At 44.4% G+C, this 17,089-nt stretch overlaps 1 protein-coding gene across 1 annotated transcript in view; it reads left to right on the top strand.

Annotated features, from left to right (window-relative positions):
* Nucleotides 1-17,089, top strand: part of SH3RF3 (SH3 domain containing ring finger 3) — a 232,250-nt gene that overhangs the window by 200,046 nt on the left and 15,115 nt on the right. Inside the window, exon 8 of the mRNA XM_084539157.1 lies at nt 1,822-2,126. Within this exon, the coding sequence (XP_084395283.1) occupies nt 1,822-2,126 (305 nt within the window). The remainder of the gene's footprint in view (nt 1-1,821; nt 2,127-17,089) is intronic.

The raw sequence follows: 17,089 nt of genomic DNA, 5'->3' as shown, positions 1-17,089 counted from the left end.
GTGCCCTCTCTGGCTCTCTGGAAATGAATTACACTTCTTAATGGATGTTCTTGGCAATCCAGGGAAGAGGAGAAAAGGTAACTAATCGTAAGAACGGTCTTGAAGGGGTCTATAATAACAACTTTTAGGCCCTTCTTCATGCTACCTGGTAAAATCATTGCAAGACCAACTGATGATAGTTTGATTGATTTTCTATGAGAAATGATAAAAATAAAAAAAGATGTTGTAGAGTCAGAGAGTTACTGTGAAGGAGAATCATGTAAACTTTGGAGGTGCTAATCTGATGATCTCTTGCCCATCAAGTTCAGTATCATATGGCCTAAGGCTGGGGGATTAAATTCCCTCCAGACTGCAGGAGTGAGCAGCTGGTGTAGTAGGTGTGACAAATGGCACGCCTTGTCATTTTAATCCCCGGTAATGGGTGCCATTACTAACCATAGAAACAAACAAGAAAAAAAAAAAAAAAAAAAAAGTGGTTTGAGTTGTTCTGGCATTATTGTTTAGTTATGCATTGAGTGAACTCCAGTAGTTGCTTTTGGTCCTGCGTAAAAATGTATCCTTCAGAAGAATTTTAAGAAAACCACAGATCAGAGTGGGTCAGAAATTTTCCAGAAAAATGCTTCTTGGTCAAAGAAAAGCTGACTTGTCGGAATTAAAGCTTTTTGTCAGGAATGGATGTAGTTCAAGCAGACTTCATCCACAAAGCTGTCCTGGCTCAGGCTGCAATGAGAAGGAGAAGGAGAAAGAAAGAGGATAGTCAGCTGCCTAGATCTGTTGTCTGCATAGCATAGGCAGTGCACAATGACTGGATGCTGTGCTTTCATGCTCCAGGTATAGATTCCCTGACCAGCCGAGGAGGCTATTGCAGAGTGGGTGAATAGGTTGTGCTCAGAAAAACGTTCAAAAGCTCAAATGGTGCTGCACTGAACCTCATGATCAAACTCTGAAATTATTTGTGAAATGGGTGTTTTCCAGACAGTCGTACTATTTAATCATTTAAGTGGGCTCAGCTTCTGCTCTGTACCTACCTGAAATGCAGTTGTATGTAGCAACCTAAGCAGCCAACCAACCTGGAAGTCGAAAGAAATGTCATTGTGGGAATGGACCTGGAGCTTTGTCAAAATTTTTGAAACATGAGGCATGCAACAGTGCCCCGAATCCCTGGGGGGGTGACTTCAGCAGTGAGTCGTGGTCACCATTAAACAGCTGAGCACCAGCTCCTGGTTCCTAGTGGTTATAGGCAGGGCGTGCTCATCAGGGCAAGCAAGGCTAAAAGGCACTTCATAGTCCCCCAGGGACCTCGCTAGCAGAGATGAGGCTGATCTCAGAAACTCTCCAGCGGATTCTAGCTTAATTTATCTTGCACAGCACAGCGACGCGCTGCTGATCATTTTGTTAAGGCTGAAACAAGAGACCTCCCTTTGTAATTGCCTCCTGCGAGGTCATCTGGGCTAACCCTTTAGGTCCCACACTACATGGCCCCAGAAAATTTCAGGGAATTCACAACAGCATTAGAAGGGGGTCTTGGCAGTTTGGAAAACAGCTCGGATGGAATGAGATTGGGTATTTAAAAATGAGGTAGGGTTTTTATTTATTTCTGAGCGTGGAGGTAGGTAGCAAGACTCTACCCCTATGGCACCACTAGGGAGGAACGGCCATTTTGGGGTCTGCAGACAGGGGGATTTCTAGGATTTTGCCCAAAGCACTTTCATGCTGAGATACCCTCAGTGAAAGGCGACGAGCTGAAGCTCTCCGGCACCCTCATTGCAGGGACTGGCAGCGTGGCAGGGAACCAGGTCTGACTTTGCCTTCCCTTTGCAGCTCACCCCCCGGCACCAGCCCCGGAGCGTCCCACCGCCACGGTGTCACCGCTACGGACGCCCAGCTCGCCCTCCCGCCTGCCGGCCGCCACCATCCGGCCTCACCCCACCGTGTCCCCACAGCACGGCCACCAGCCGCCCGCCCCGGGGGCCCGGCCCCTCATCCCCCTCACCTCCGCCGCCGCCGCCATCACGCCGCCCAACGTCAGCGCAGCCCACCTCAATGGCGAGGTGGGTGGCGGGCCCTTGGGTGGCCCTGCCAGCCCCAGCCCTGCCAGCAAGGCTGAAGAGAGGAAGAACGAGAAGGTAAGGGCCACCACGGAGGGCCAGAGAGGGTTTTCATCACCTGCCATGCCTCGGGTTGTTTGCGCTCTTCGTCCTTTCCCCACCGCTCTGTTCCCGTGTTGCCCACTGGGGTGCAAAGCGTGGGGAGCTGCTCTCCTCCTGAATTTCGCTGTTCCTTCCACTGACTGGTGTCCAGATCTCACATTTTTGCATAAAGACATTATAGCAGGGTCTCGGACCTCAAAGCCAGATGGCCAAGTCAAAAGCAGTCTGCCAATAACGTGGCAAAAGTTACGGCAGTATGGTTGACCCAGATACACTAAAACCTCAACACATGAGCAGTCAGAGCAGTTTTAGCACTCTGCAAATATCTGGTTTTCTTGCAGCAAATGTTGCCAGGGCACAGTGGAGCAGGGAAAAGGGCCTCAAAAGCAGCTCACGGCAGGTTCAGCCCTTCAGGAGCCAGCCCTGGCAGCCACATTTCCATCCCTTGTGCACCAGGCTGAGGAAAGCCAGCATGGAGAGCTGCTCTCCATGCTCTGCCTTTTAGGTTTTCCTTTTACCAAATGTTTACATTGGGTTAACAGCTTCCATTTATCAGTGCTGAGGGTTATCTCTGTGCTGCCTATCAGAGCCCATTGATTAAATGGCCTGCTGGAAGCAAACTCCTGGTTTGTATATGAGTATGAAGAAGAGAACTGGGGGCTTGCTTTTCCTTTGGATCTGCAAATATTCCTTCCCGTGTGTTCACCAGGCTTTTCCATGGTGACAGGCACACGTAGGGTAAACATTTGCTCTGGACGTGGTAACACTGAGGTTACAGATCTCACAAATGATCAGGGTCACAGGCAGCCTCTGTTCTCACAAGATGATGAATATGAGTTTTTAAAGCCCTTATGTAGTCCTATCTTTTCTGGTTGTCCTTTAGTGAAAGAGGAAAGGCGTAAACTGCTGCCAGAGATGTGAAATTTAGGTACTTGCTTTCGAAGAAAGACTTCCAAATGTTCATCAAGGGCTTCTGCTACTTCTGCAAGTCAAAGGAAGTGTATAGCATTCAGCCATGGTGGTAGGTCTGCATATTACCTCTGAGCTTTGGGTAGCGGCACGTTTAATACCTCCTAAAACTAGCATGCTATTCTGTAGATCCATATATTTTAATTCATGTAGGACTACACTCCAAAATTTCCTAGGCAAACGTATGTCAAATTCCTACCTAAGATATTGGTTAACCTTTCCCAGATTGTTACAGCTTTAAGTTATTGAATTTGGTTGCATGGAAGTAAATTTATGATTTCTTGAGCTGCGTGGATAAAGGGGAGACACAAATATTGTACTACATCAATGCAATCAGCATTGTCAAAAATTAGTTCAATACCTGGGAAGTACCAGACAGAAGTGACACTAAAAATTGTCATCTCTGACTGCAGAGTGGTATAAAACTATGCTCAGCTGTGTTGAGCAATATGTTCCTGAATCTCGTCCATGTCGTATTTCACTTTCATTTTAGGAAGATCTGAGTGAATGATGCTTCCTTTCCTTTTAGAAGTAGTGACTGATGTTTGGCCAGTTAAGTTTTGCTCCTGCTCTCTGCATAATTCAAATCAAACCCAAATATCTCTTTGAAGCTGTTGAGAGGTTGAATAGTGCCAGACTAAAATCCGTGTCACTAATCATAAAGGAGGTGTGAGTCACAACTGGAGCCCTGTCTAGAACCAAACTTGATATTTCCGAAGTGAAGGCTGGTTGGGCAGGTTTTTGGATGAACAGGGAACAGCTATAACACTCAGAAGGAATATCTGTGGAGAGAAGCAATGTCTGTTATTGCTAAATATTGTTAGAAAAACACAGACAGGTTTGAGGGGCAAAAAACAGAAGCATGGACATAACTAACGAACTGCCAGATGAGCAAAGACTGGAAGCAGTTTGTCTAAGTTCAGTTTCATTGTTATTATCAGTCATGTACTTTGAGATTAAAGGAACAGAGAGGATGTTAGTAAGAGGAGTGGTAATAAGGTCTTCAGCTCTACAGAACACAGGGTGGAAGAAATGCACAGATAATTATCTCCTGAGAAAAGGAAATTAGCAAGCAGCATCAGAGGTAAATTGTAACATGCCATAAAATTAACATTGTTGTTGGATTCAATGGTTTTTGGTCACATTATGCATTTTAATCCCAGCTTTGTCTTTCCAGTTTCTTTGTAGGTTTCCTTTGTGGATGAGGGCTGAGCAATCAGAGGCAGACCAGCTGTTTTGAGAAACATTCTCTTGTTAACAGGGTGTTTCTTTCACATGCTGATTGTTAGTGTGAGTTCAGGTACAGAGGGAGTTCACATGGTATGTAAGAAGAAGTGGTTTACATTCTGGGATGGCCATGCTGAGGATCCACTGGGTTTCATGGTTTTGTTGTAGAGAATATTTCCTGTGAAAGGCTATGGAGACAAACTGTTTTTTTTTTTTTTTTTTGCATTTGTCACTTTGGCATAGTCAGATATACTGGTCCTTGGAAATTTTCTCCAGGCGGTAGGTTTAGAAAGGTTGGTTGGTTCCTTGAAGGCCAGGATGAGAGAGAGTGGGAAAATGTATTTTAAGATGTGATCCTCTACCAATTTGTGCTTTATGAGTTCCTGCCTAGATTCCACTCAAGGGTGCCAAACGTGGCATCAAGGGGCAGCTGTTGTAATGAGTCTGTATATGCTACTTGGGTAGCTTTTTCCAAAACAGGATTGTTTTTGCATTGGGAACATCCTTGTTGAGTGCACTGGTGAGGCAGTCACTGCTAATGCTTTTCCCTGCACGAATATTTAATATGTCAGTGACATTTCAGAGGTTTCTCTTGGTGTGCAGCAGTCAGATACAGGCACGTTTGGGGATTTTTCTAAAATCAGTGGAGTCTGATTCCAGTTTTTACGTTTGTAAATAAAAAATAAATATTAAATATTAAATTTAAAAATTACTTACAAAAATGTAAGTGATTTCTGCTCCGTGCCAATTTGTACTTGTTGGTGTGCATTTATCCCAGAAGGATCCCGGGACCAGCCTCCTGCCCAGTTAGGGAACAGTTTCAAAGCTGCCATCCTTTGCCGACTGCTGGTGCTAGCTGAGTAAGCCAGAGCAATAGACAGTGCTCAAGTCCACCGTGCAACTGTGCTTGGAAAGTGCTCCGGCAGCAGAGCAAGCTTAGAAGTAGGGCGCTTGAAAATCAAAGCTGTTGCAGTGCTGCATGGACTCGGTACAGAGCAGCAGGAAAGGCAGCTCACGCAGAGGTAGGGCAGACGCCGCAGGAATAACAAGCTGGGCACTGAATACAGACACGGGAGCATGGCAGAAGTCAAAGAGGGAACGTGCTCAGGGCAGCACAGGAGAGAGAAGGGCTTTAGCAGCTGCAGGGAGATGTAGCGGGGCAAAGGAGAAGGGATATCAGTGGGGAGGGCAAGGGTGAGGGTGCTGTGTGAAGCTAAGGAGAGGAAACCTGAAATGGGGTAGCTGGGGCATAGGGGCTGGTGTTTAGCTAAATAAGGGAGTTGAAGGGAACAAAGTATAAAGAAGAGTTTTTCTTCTATTTCTTAAATGTTTCTTGCTTGAAGCCAGTTCTTATTCTTTTCCAAGAAGGGGTTTTCCTTCCCCAGAAGTGAAATAATTCCCCTCAAAGTCAGTCTCTTGACTCTTCAAGGAGCGATCCCAGAACATTACAAGGGCAAGAAGGAGGTAGAACAGAGAGAGAATGGGGTACACCCTATTTCCTTTAGGGGTGTGCAGGGGTGTCAGAGGTCCTTTGAGCTCTAGTTTCATCATTTGTTAATGATATCTACATGTGCAGCCATCTGAAACTCAAACAATCCCAGTTCCCGAATCTTCTGAACATTCAAAAGCAAGGGGTGGAGATCCCGGCTGCGAAATGGAAGTATAACCCTGTGTTTGGGGGCTTTTTCAGATCAGAAACCCTGATTTTTCAGTCATGAAGAGCACCATGCAAGTTCAACTGGTAGCTTATAGCCAAGAGCTTGTAATTATGGCATGACTACTGCCTTGACCTCGGTCAATTTTTGCTATAATAGTTTCTGCTGTACATAATCTGGGCTGATGCTTAATACCTCAGATAAAACCACTTGTTTGAATGAATTAATGCATTTCTCATTAAATGTGCTCCTCATTACGTTAATCAAATCAAGCAAATCATGCTGGGTGGTTTGACCACTGTAATTAAACTTTCTTTAAAATCCACTCATTTGGCTTTTGTTGAGGATTTTGATTAAACTCTTCCAAAATGTCTAGCCCAGTATCTGCTAAAGAGGAAAATAAGAGCTTGCTCTAGTGAACAACCCATTAATTCATCGCGGAGTTACACCAACTCCTTACTGTTTTACCTAGCCAGAGTGTATAGAGATATTTGAAAATTGGCAATGTAAAATTAAATGTTCCTTATAACTGTGCTGAGGGGAAAAAAAAAAATCCATTTGCAGTTTTAAAATTAGTAGCTGTGTTCCTGGAATATAGAGAGGAGCTGGATAAGCATGTCACAGGGAATGGGAAAGTACAGTGGGTTTCTGTTTGCTGATGTTAAGATAGCAAGAGACACATCTTCAGAAAATGACTTTGAACATGCACCAACAGTTTTGCATGTGAAGATTGAATCAGTAAACATCTGTCTGTTATTTTTTCTCACTGGTGTCACTCACTTTCTCAAATATCAGCTGTGCTCAAAATAGCTGCATTCCTCAAATGATACAGTCTGTTTGGCTTGATCCCGGTGCAAGGACTCAATTACAAGGTAGAACAAGCCAAGGCCTGTTTTCTGGCCGCGCAAGTGTCCCAGCATGACTTACATCCACATTTCTAAGCTTTCTTCTCCACCCAAAGCAGGGTGACTGCATCCAGACTGCTTATCGAGAACAGTCCTGGTACGTGGTGTGGCCCATACGCTGTCCTGGAGGAGAGCCAAACCCACGGTGATTAATGGTTGCAGACCAGGGTTTGATCCTCATTCCTGGCCTCATTTTATGTGCAGAGAAGATGTGACCAGTGAGATTTCCTTCTCCAGCGCTCCTCCTTTGCCTTCCTCTGCTCACAGCGAAGTCACAGCCCGCTGCCCCGTCCCACCAGGCAATGCCCACCCTGGCTCTGCGTAGAGCTGGGGGCTAGATCAAAGGCCCTTTGAAAAAATTTGGCTTTGTAAACTCCGAGATGCTCTTTGGCCTGATTTCACATCAAAGCCATGTGTTTAAGCTGTCAGCTGGAAAAACTAAAACCGCCTAAAGGACATGATTCTACATGGTAGTTCACCTTCAGTTTTCATTTATTGGGAGCCGCCGTGTTGCGGCGTCTTCTCATATTAACTTGTCCCTGAGTGGAAAGGGTTTGTTATCACTTCATATCTACCAAAGAAATTGAATTCCTTATCCAGAAAATGGAAGATCAGTCTCAAAAGTGAAGTGCTGAGCACTTGCAGGAACTGTGTAGATATAAAATGACATAACAAAAATAGTGGTCACCCTGGGATGAATAAAAGCAGCTTAGGACAGAGTTGATGAAAGTAGATTTTTCAGATACAAAGTCAGTATGACCGGCCCTGAAGTTTCAGAAGAGGAATTCAGTCTTCCTAGCAGATATGAAAAGATTTAATATATTTCACTTTGTAGCCGGTTCACCTAAGAGAGCCCCCTGAGTTGTACAGGTAGGAAACAGAACGATAACAGCCAAGTGACAACGTGAAAGCAGAGCGAGACACAGAAATGAACAAATTGCTCAACAGCAGAGGAGTCTGGTTCGCACTCTCAGAATAAGTGTACCAGAATGTGGAAAGCATCAGGAAGAAGCAACCTTAAAATAGTAATGTAAAAATTTGTGTGAAAATCATAAAGAATAAATTATGTGGAGCTAATTTGTCTGGGTAATCTGTAAGACATCTGAGTTGATCCCAGAGCTGCCAACAACAACATCTCACCCATCGTTTTCAGAGTCAGGTTTGATTTTTCTGCTGCGCATGTTCCCGTGTATTCTTCAGGAAGAACTCTTTAATCTGGAATATTTTAGTTCAGATCTCTGAAGACTTGTGCACAGAATGCACACTGTTAATCCATTTCCTTTCAGCAAAGGAGGGGGGGCTGTATCCCTCACAAGCACACCACTGCTTCCCATGCTCCAGAAGAACAGATCTTGGCTCTGTGACCAGCAAGTGATTCACCAGAAACTTGGCCAGGGAGTGGAAACCTCTTTTTCTGGTCATGTGAATTCAGGCCACAAAGTTCTGCTTTAGGGCAGAGAGCTCATGCTTCAAATCTCTCCAGCACCTTCTCCTTCATCGTTAGAGTTCAATTTGAAAGGACAAAAGCCTGGCAACTCGCTGATGAATATTTTAGGGCTGGCAAATAACCCAGCCAAAAGCATCAGCCCCAGCTGTCAAAACATAGAAAACTTCAGCCTTACTATAAAACAGATTTCTGTTATTTCTGACTGGCTAGGATTCTTTTGCTTAGATCAAGGGCAATAAGCCATTGATCAAAATTTCTTTTTCTTCTTCGCATTTTTGATGTTAGGAAATGCTTTCGAACTCCCCACAGATATTTCCAGCGTTGACTTCGCTGCCAAGCAGCCTCTGAGAGCTCTTCCTCTTCCCTCTCCTCTCCCCCGTCCTCTGCTTATCTGCCTCGTAGCACTGTCGCAGGATTTCTGAAGTGGTTCGAGTGGTTCTGTGCTGTGGGGGGGAAGCAGATCCAGGGGAGGCCAGGATGGAGAGCGCTTTAGCTTCAGGAAGAAACTCACTTCATCTGCTTGCTGGGCGCAAAAGCTGCTTGGGTGCCACGGTGCAGCGTTCTGCTGGCACCTGTAGGGACCTAGTTTTATAACGCGTAGGACCCGTGGGTTTTTGCTAAATCCTCAGTGCTGTTTGGGGAAAAGCACGCAAGGAAGCACTGGAGACAGAAAGCTGGAGGTGTCTGTGTGTGTGTGTGTCTGCGTGTGAGCAGCAGTGCAACTCTGCAAACAGTTTGCAGGGCATCAGAGTCGGTGGCATCTCGGCCTCCCACGTGCCCAGGGCTCGTTTGCTTTCCTCAGTGGTTATCCAACCATGTGCTTACACACAGCCAAGAGGCAACAGAGATTATTCACCGAGATACAAATATCTCGAGTGCTAATACAGTTGTCTTATGGAGAAAAAGTTTGAACTTTTGGCAGTAATCAATTGGCAGCAATCAATTTCTCAGTGTCCACATTTGTCTTTTTCTGTCGCAGAGGTACTGATATTTTTCCTTGCCTTGCTCTGTGGTTACTCATAATAGGCGGGTTAAAATATCCGGGGTCAACACAGAAATACTTCAATAAGCTCCGTTTGAAGAATTACGTAAACTAAATGAAATTGCAGTTTCTGTCAAACATCAGTCCTGCAGAAACAGGACTTTGTAACAGACAACAGATATCTGCAGCATGCTTCTGTTTTCATCGTGTAACTTGAGGGCATAACCAAGTTATAGCAGAGGGATATTTATCTTATTTTGTACATTTTTGTTTATTTTCCATTTTGCAGTAGCAGCAGAAAGATTCACGAGCCCTCAGCTTTTATTGTGCCAAATGGTGAAGCCACTTTAAAGTCAATCTGCTGGGGAGTTTTGGTGGTGGTGGTATTATTTTTTTTTCCGTCTGAATGTCTCAAGCATCAAGTAATCCCCTTCAGACCAAGTGAGGACATGGAGTCAGTGGTTGTCCCTGTTGGTCTAAAGAAAAATGCTCTTATTATGCCCTCTAGAGAGAAGATCATCCCGAGGAATTCAGGAAGTACACCATACAGAAGTTGTTTTTCAGACACGATGTCTGCGGGATGCTTGGAATCAATTAATTTGGGGTGTCAAGCAGCCATCCTTTCATAAGAACTATTCATTATAAAGGCAGAACTCAACACGTTGCTTTGCTTTTTTGCATGTATTTTGCTTGGTTCTCCTTCCCTGATAAGTTTCTTTAAATCAAGACTATAGAAGGTAAAATATTCATTCACATCAGACTGTATTCAGCACTCTAGCAGCAGACTGGCACTGGGCTTCATCGCCAGATGCCCCAGGGAGAGAAGTAATTTAATGTGAGGCCATGGCCAACTTAATTTACAGTAAAGTAAATTTGCTATTCTGTGTTTTTTAGTCCCCACTCATGAACAGTTCAGACCTGGCATATTTAAAAATGGAACTCGCTGGCTTTTTTGATGACTTCAGAGATCTCAATTCCCTCCTGTACCACATCATGTTGCCCTTCCTGTCTTCAGTTTTGCAACAGGAGAGGGGGGAGGTCGGGCAGGCAGAGCCTGTCCACACAGTGGTGCCTGCTGTGTCAAGGGAAACGCATAAGCTAGGCTTTGATCAGGACATAAAAGAGAAAACTGGTTTTCTGACTTTTTAATTTTTATTTTTTTTTTCTGGATAGGTTTTATCTCTAAGCCAGATACTTTTGGTTGGCAGGCTTAGACACAACCTGGCCGAGGGATGCTGCTGACCAGAAGGGAAGGTGGCAGGGAGAAGGTAGGAAGGATCATGGCCCCACAGGCATGGGATGGGTTCACCAGAAAGTCAGAGCACGGATGCCTAACTTCTCTTTAAATTGCTCAATTAAGATCCCTCTACAACTTCCCTGAGAGATCTGTTCCAGTCCTTCCACATCCCTATTGGTAAAAAAATTCTTATTATCCCTCCTAAATCTTCTATGGTTACAGATGCTTCTTGATGTCCTGCTCTGGAGAAGCAGCTGATAAGCTTTCTCTTCCCATAGTTTCAGTATTAGAGAACTAATAGCATGTTCTGCTCTCACAACTTCACTGCTTCCAGACCTTGTTCCTAGCCTTTCTTCACAGGTACAGTTTTCTGAGTGTCTGATAATACTTTCAGCTCTCCTTTGGGCAGTCTTCAGCTTGCTGGGGTGTTGAGGAGTAGTGCCCCAGAGTGGAATTCAGCTGAGACCTTGTTAGGGTTGAGTAAGTACTTTCCATGGCTTACATAAAAGATGCTTGTTAATGTGTTTCCAGGCGAGTTTTGCTTTTTCCGCAGCAGCATCTCGACTCACTCCCTGTTTGTTATCTGCTGTAACTCCCATGTCCCTTTCTGCAGAGCTGCTGGCTTGCCCATCACTCCTCATTTTGCATCTCTGCATTCGATTTATCCTTCCAAGCAGTTGCAAGTCATGCTTGTCTTTCTCAATTTCACTGTGTTGATTTGGGACCGTTTCTCCATTTTAGGAAAATTGTTTTGAATTCTTACCCTGTTTATTCTCTCAGCTACTGGCAGACACACTCAGCGCAGTGCCCACTGCAGGTTTTAGAGCTCTAGCTCATCTACCAAGCAATTAATGGAAAGATTGAATAGCACCGGCCTAAGACAAGCCCTGTTGGTACCTACTTGAAATGCTCTCCCATTTGACAGAAAATCATTACCTGGAACACGTTGCAAAGGAACTGGTAACATCTGGTTATCTGTCTTCAGTCTGACTTCTTGGATGCCTGCTGCTGAGTTAAAACAGAGAGAGAGCAAGTCTGGAAGGGACCCCTCAAACACACACATTGCCGTCCAAACAAGAAAAACTTGAAAGGGCAAACTTGTTCAAGATACTCATCATATTGTCTGCTCTACTGTAGGAGGACTGTCAGACGCAGCAATAGTAATCACGGTACAAGAACTTGGCTACAAGTCGTGAGTGCTTAACTACCAGGCTACCAATAATTCTGTTTTCTTCCTAGGCAGAGACATTCCAGCTAGCCATGGTCAAACTGAAGATGAGATGACTCAAAGCCAGAGTTTGCCCACACCCGTTTGCTAAAATGAAAATAAGAAAGGCTGTCAGTCTTTGGGTACACTGCATCATTTGATCAGCCACTGAGGTCAAGGGGAAATCTTTGTGCACTTTCATCTGACTTGCGTAAAGGGGTTTTCAACTTCAGCTGTGGTAGGCAGGCTTGGAGACAGGCTGTTATGACAAAGCTGTCATTTCTGCTCCAGTGCAGCAGTGATTTTATCTTTATATAGTTTCTGTGATTTTCAGATATGAGATCTATGCAACCAACGTTTCCACAGAGGCTTTTTGAGCTTCTGTGTTGTAATCGACCATTTTGTGCTATTAGTTGGCAGGATCCACCTTTGATTCCAGGTCATTCCGGCCTCTTCTGGTAGAGCAAAGAGGAATATGCTGCATATCTGTCGTTGCTGCTGGATATTTGTGCAGTGGCAACTGTGAGAATACAACTGAGCGTCACAGCCTCATGTAGCACACTCCAGAGGAGCAGCACGTGAGCCATTTGTGTCCAGAGAGTTCATGAGGCTACGATGTGAGTATGCCCACAACCCGTGTGAGGGGGCACTCGCTGGCTGCCCCACTGAAGGTTTCCTACTGCCAGCTTTGACTTAAAACGTTTCCCCAGACCTTTTGGTTCACCCGAGGCAGCTGACACCTGACATCTGAGCTGACGTGTTTTGTCTCACAGTTGGAGTGGGCTGAGGAAATGGAGAACGGTGGTTTAGGTGGGAAATGTGACAGGTAGCAATTAGTTAAATCAGTGTGCCTCAATTGCGTTTAATTAGATGATTGTACCTGTAGGTCACGTGCCTAGGAAGAAAAAGTGGATAGAACAGACACAGGAAGGGAAGATAGGGTGGGAGGATAAGATTTTGCTGTATAATGAACCAGGGCAAAAGGAAACAAAGCCACAACGCTATTGACTCCCCTTCCCTCCTTACCATATAGCTGTTTTGTTTGGCTTAACAGCATTATGGGGCTTTTCACTGATGATCCTTCTTGCTCAGCTCTTTAATTTAAGAAAGGAGAATATCATTCCTCTAAAGACCTGACTTTGGCATAAGGGGGTTGTTTGTATTAGCAAATTGTCTTTGCAGGTTCAATTTTTATTTTTTAAGTAACAAAAAGACAAAACTAGGCGAAACCCAATTTTTGCAGAAGAGAGGATGCTCCTGTAATAAATTCTGCCAGAGCTTCAGCAGCTTCTAGCGAGCCTTTAGGTACCGCAGAGCTTTATTAGTAACAATAACCCAAGTGTTGTGACATTTGGAAAGCCGCAGTGCCTTGGTTACTTTATCAAAGAAATTGTAGTTTACATGCCTGAGCAATCCTCTGACATTGACAGCCGGTTACTTTGCAAGCCTTTAAAATGATTTTGGGATTCCTTGCTCCTCCTGTATGTAGCAAATTGGTCTCTGTAGGGCAAAAGGGCTTTGTCCAGCTGTGTGTGTCCCAGGAGTGGTTCACTGGGTGTTGCTTTCACAGCCTCTGGCCCACAGGCCATGTGGGTGTGATAAGCTCTGTCAGTCTTGGCTGGTTCCTGGGTCTCTAGTTAAATGCGTTTTTATGAACTGGTGAATTGTCTGTAGGAATTATTTCACCGTAATGTGTTTCAGTGTCTGGCGCGCGCAAATCCTGCCAATTTTTCATTGTCCACAGGCAGCCCTGTTTCCCTTCTGTGTGGAATTGGTGCTGAGAGGAGAATCTACCTGCTGTGCTGCCTGAATTTTCCACAAGCAGTCTCGCCTCTGAGCGCCAGCCACCCCAATGCTGTTTAGCTCGGTGGAAGTGCTGAAATTACAGCCCGAGGTGGCATGGCTGCTGCAGTAGGATCAACCAAGTGGGAATACAATCCTCACAGACAAGGGACGAGATGACCTCCGCTAATCCAAAGCTTTTACCCACATGTTTCTGCTTTCCATACAAGTACAAATCTCACTCGTCTGTCATTTAATAAGATTACAAGGCAAGACCACGCGGTTCTAACTGTTTGCTTCTGAAATGAAATCCATCCCTCGCGAACGGGGAGAGCCAGAGCTAACTATGTGTAAGATCAGAGTGTGTCAAAGCACATCCTGAACTCTGCCACGGGTTTTCTTTCATTCGAGTGTTCAACGAGTGAGCTTGTTCTGGCTTGCTGCAAAAAGCGAGTGTTGCTCCCAGTGCTCCCCAGGACCGATAAATCTTTCTCATTTCCCTACAAAAGACAAGGAGCAGCAAGCTAACCAGTCAGTCTAAATCATCATATTTAAAAAACACTATTTCTAAGCAGTTTGTCTAAAATTTAATGCGTCCCTACATCTTTTTCTCGTTTCAGAATCCTGTGCTGTCAGTGAAGCTGTGATAGATTTTTCTCTAGCTTTGATAAATGAACCTAACTTTTCAGAAAGATGCTTGTAATCTGTCCATCTGTTTTGCTTAAATTCCTTGGAAACTACAGTTAGTCTACCAAAATTGCCTAAATCATTTATCCATACTCGATTTATATATATATGTTTTTTAAAAGATTTAAAATTTCTGGCCTTCAGTTTAGGGTACTTGCTACCTCTTTGCAGCAAGGTGGAGGCACCCTGTGTGTGCTCCAAGTGCTGTTTCATTTACCTCTCGTGGCTTCCTGAAGCAGAGGTTGGATCCATACCATCGTTTTAACAGCCTTTGCTGGATGGGTTCTCCATTAATTTCTCTAATCCCTTTTGAACCTGCTTGTACTTTCGGCTTCCACGGTCCCGTGTGCAGCAAGCCTGTATTTAATTATGTGTTGTGTAAAGAAGTGCTTCCTACTTTTCAGTTGCAACCATTTGCCTGATAATCTCATTATGCTTCCCCTAATTCCTGCATTGTGAGAAAGAAGCGATCTGTTCCCAAGTTACCTTCTCTGTGCAGTAATGGGTTTTGTAGGCCGCTATCCTATTTCCCGTCACTTGTCTGCTTTCCAAGCTGGCATCTCCACTGTGCAGGAGTTGCTCCACACCTCTCATTATCCTCGTTGCCATTCCCTGCGCTGTTTGTAGTTCTCTAATTTTAGTCCACAGCCTTTTCCAGCTGCGGTGGCCAGAACAGGACATGGTGTTCAAGAAGGCACGGCGGGGCTTTTCACAATGGTGTTTCCTGTAGGAGAGCTTTGCCAAGCTCTCCAGCCCTTTCCTAGCAATTCCCAATATGATCTTTTGCCTTTTGATACTGCTGAGCATCGGGTTTTAGGAATGACTCCCTTTCTGTATGAGAATAGCCAATTTAGAGTCAATAGCAGCACGCGTATACTCGGGGTTATCGATTTCTATTCCCAGAGCGCGCACTGCATTGACTTGTCAGCCAGTCTCACAATGAGCATTAACTTTTGCTGAGTGCTGAAGTTTATTACCTCCAAGGCTCTTGCTTCGTGGTGGAATTCACAATTCCCAGTTAACCTGGGGGTAGAACTAAGTGCCTAGGAAACGGGGTTCACAAAACCTGCCGGGCAGAGCGGGTATTTAAGTTATCTGCCGGGAGATACCGGTAGGGGAAGGGTACCTTCGATCTTCTTTTCAACCTGAGGAAGCTCCTTGTTTCCACCTGGGATTCACAGCATGCCCCCAGCTCTGCAGAGCGCCAGAAGCACAGGATGAGGATTCCTTGGACGACTGGTCGTGTTTGGGCATCTCGTGCTTGCAGCACTTGCCTGGAATTCCTCTGTTCAGTTTCCTCCTGAAGAGAGGTGGGAGACCACGCTTACCATGTGAAATATGTATGCTTTGTGCCTCTGCCTGTAGGCTGAGGGGCATAGGGACAGGAGAACGGAGCAAAGGAGAACTCCGTGCTTTGTGCTTTGAGCATTGTTGAGCGAGGAAGGGAGCTGAATGCCAAATGTGTGCGCGGATATCATGTCTGCTCCCTTGTTTTGAGCTCCCTGAGAGGTTGCTCACACTTCAAAGGAAGAGATGGACTAAACTCAGGATTAAAACACATCCCTCTGAGCTTGAGGTTATTTCCAGAGATACTGGCTGCTTGTAAATAAGTGGAAATGCTGCCATGGACTTGGCCAGAACCATGGTTTCATCACCTCCTTTGGTGTTATTGTACTTCACTTTTTTAGCACACAATTTTGAATAATTTCGTCGAGGTATTGAGTAGTTTTCAGTTCCCTGGTGCTCTGTTTCAGCTTTTCTCTCTAAAAAATATCACTGAAAACTGTTGTATCAGGGCACGGAGTAAGTTGCATATCTTAAAACTTCCCATACTTTTCATAACCATCACCTATTCCCTGCGTACCAGAACAGGAAAAGCAAAGAAATACAAAACTATCCATCAGTTTCTGCCTCCATCAAACTCAGAAAAAAAAAAGACAATATCAGGGTAGCAGATCATCTGTCTCTCATTCTCTGTAAATAGTTTTAGAGAACCAGTAATTTTTCCTTCTACCTCCTGGCTGTTACAAATGCAAAAGACTCCAGGAAGCCCAGTGGTGGCTGCGACTCTCTGCTTCCACTTCAGATTTTTATTTTTTTTCCCTGCAAATTAGTCTTTAACTTTGTTCCAGTATTTGAAAGATCTAATATTCCATCTAAATTGAATATTCAAATATATTTTTAGGTTCTTTCTGCATCTCCTTTAGTAGTCTCTAGAGCCTTGCATCCACCCCAGTGCCTGTGTGCTTTGCGGTTCTGGGGCCTGAACTCTAATTTCTTTTCTCAGTTTTGTTTTCAAAACATTTAAAAGGCCTGGTGAGATCTAACTGCAAGGCATTTATGGCTTTAATATTGGTTATTGTAAAAGTCAGTGACCATAAGCCTAATACGTTTGTGCATGTATGTATATAGGCATGTTACTATCACTGGAATTTAAGAGCTAATGATGTTACGAACCTAAAATCCTTTTTGTTCCTTAGCATACTTGTATACTGAGATTATAATAATAGACGTCTGGCCAGAAGCAGTTGTCTCCATTAAAAACTAAATCTTTGGCAAGTATTTCCACACCACATGAGATGTACAACTAGTCTTTTCCTAAAATCAGACACATTTGTGTAGCAATTACGGAAAAATAATTGCTGTTGTCCTGTGAAGCATATCTATCACCCATGCCTCACCAGAAATACTAACGAACTGCAAGTGACAAATGCGTATCCAAAAAGTTCTCAGATGAGAAGTTTTCCTCTGAGGTGATGCTGGTTTGGTTTTTGCACTTTTTAAATAATCATCGAAATCTCAAGTCCAATAATTTTGCAGGATTTCAACAGCTTTTTCCCT

Source organism: Aythya ferina, assembly GCF_964211825.1.
Source record: "Aythya ferina genome assembly, chromosome: 1".
Lineage (NCBI taxonomy): Eukaryota > Metazoa > Chordata > Aves > Anseriformes > Anatidae > Aythya > Aythya ferina.
The sequence above is the reverse complement of the archived record's forward strand: the minus strand, read 5'-3'. Positions and strand labels throughout refer to the sequence as shown.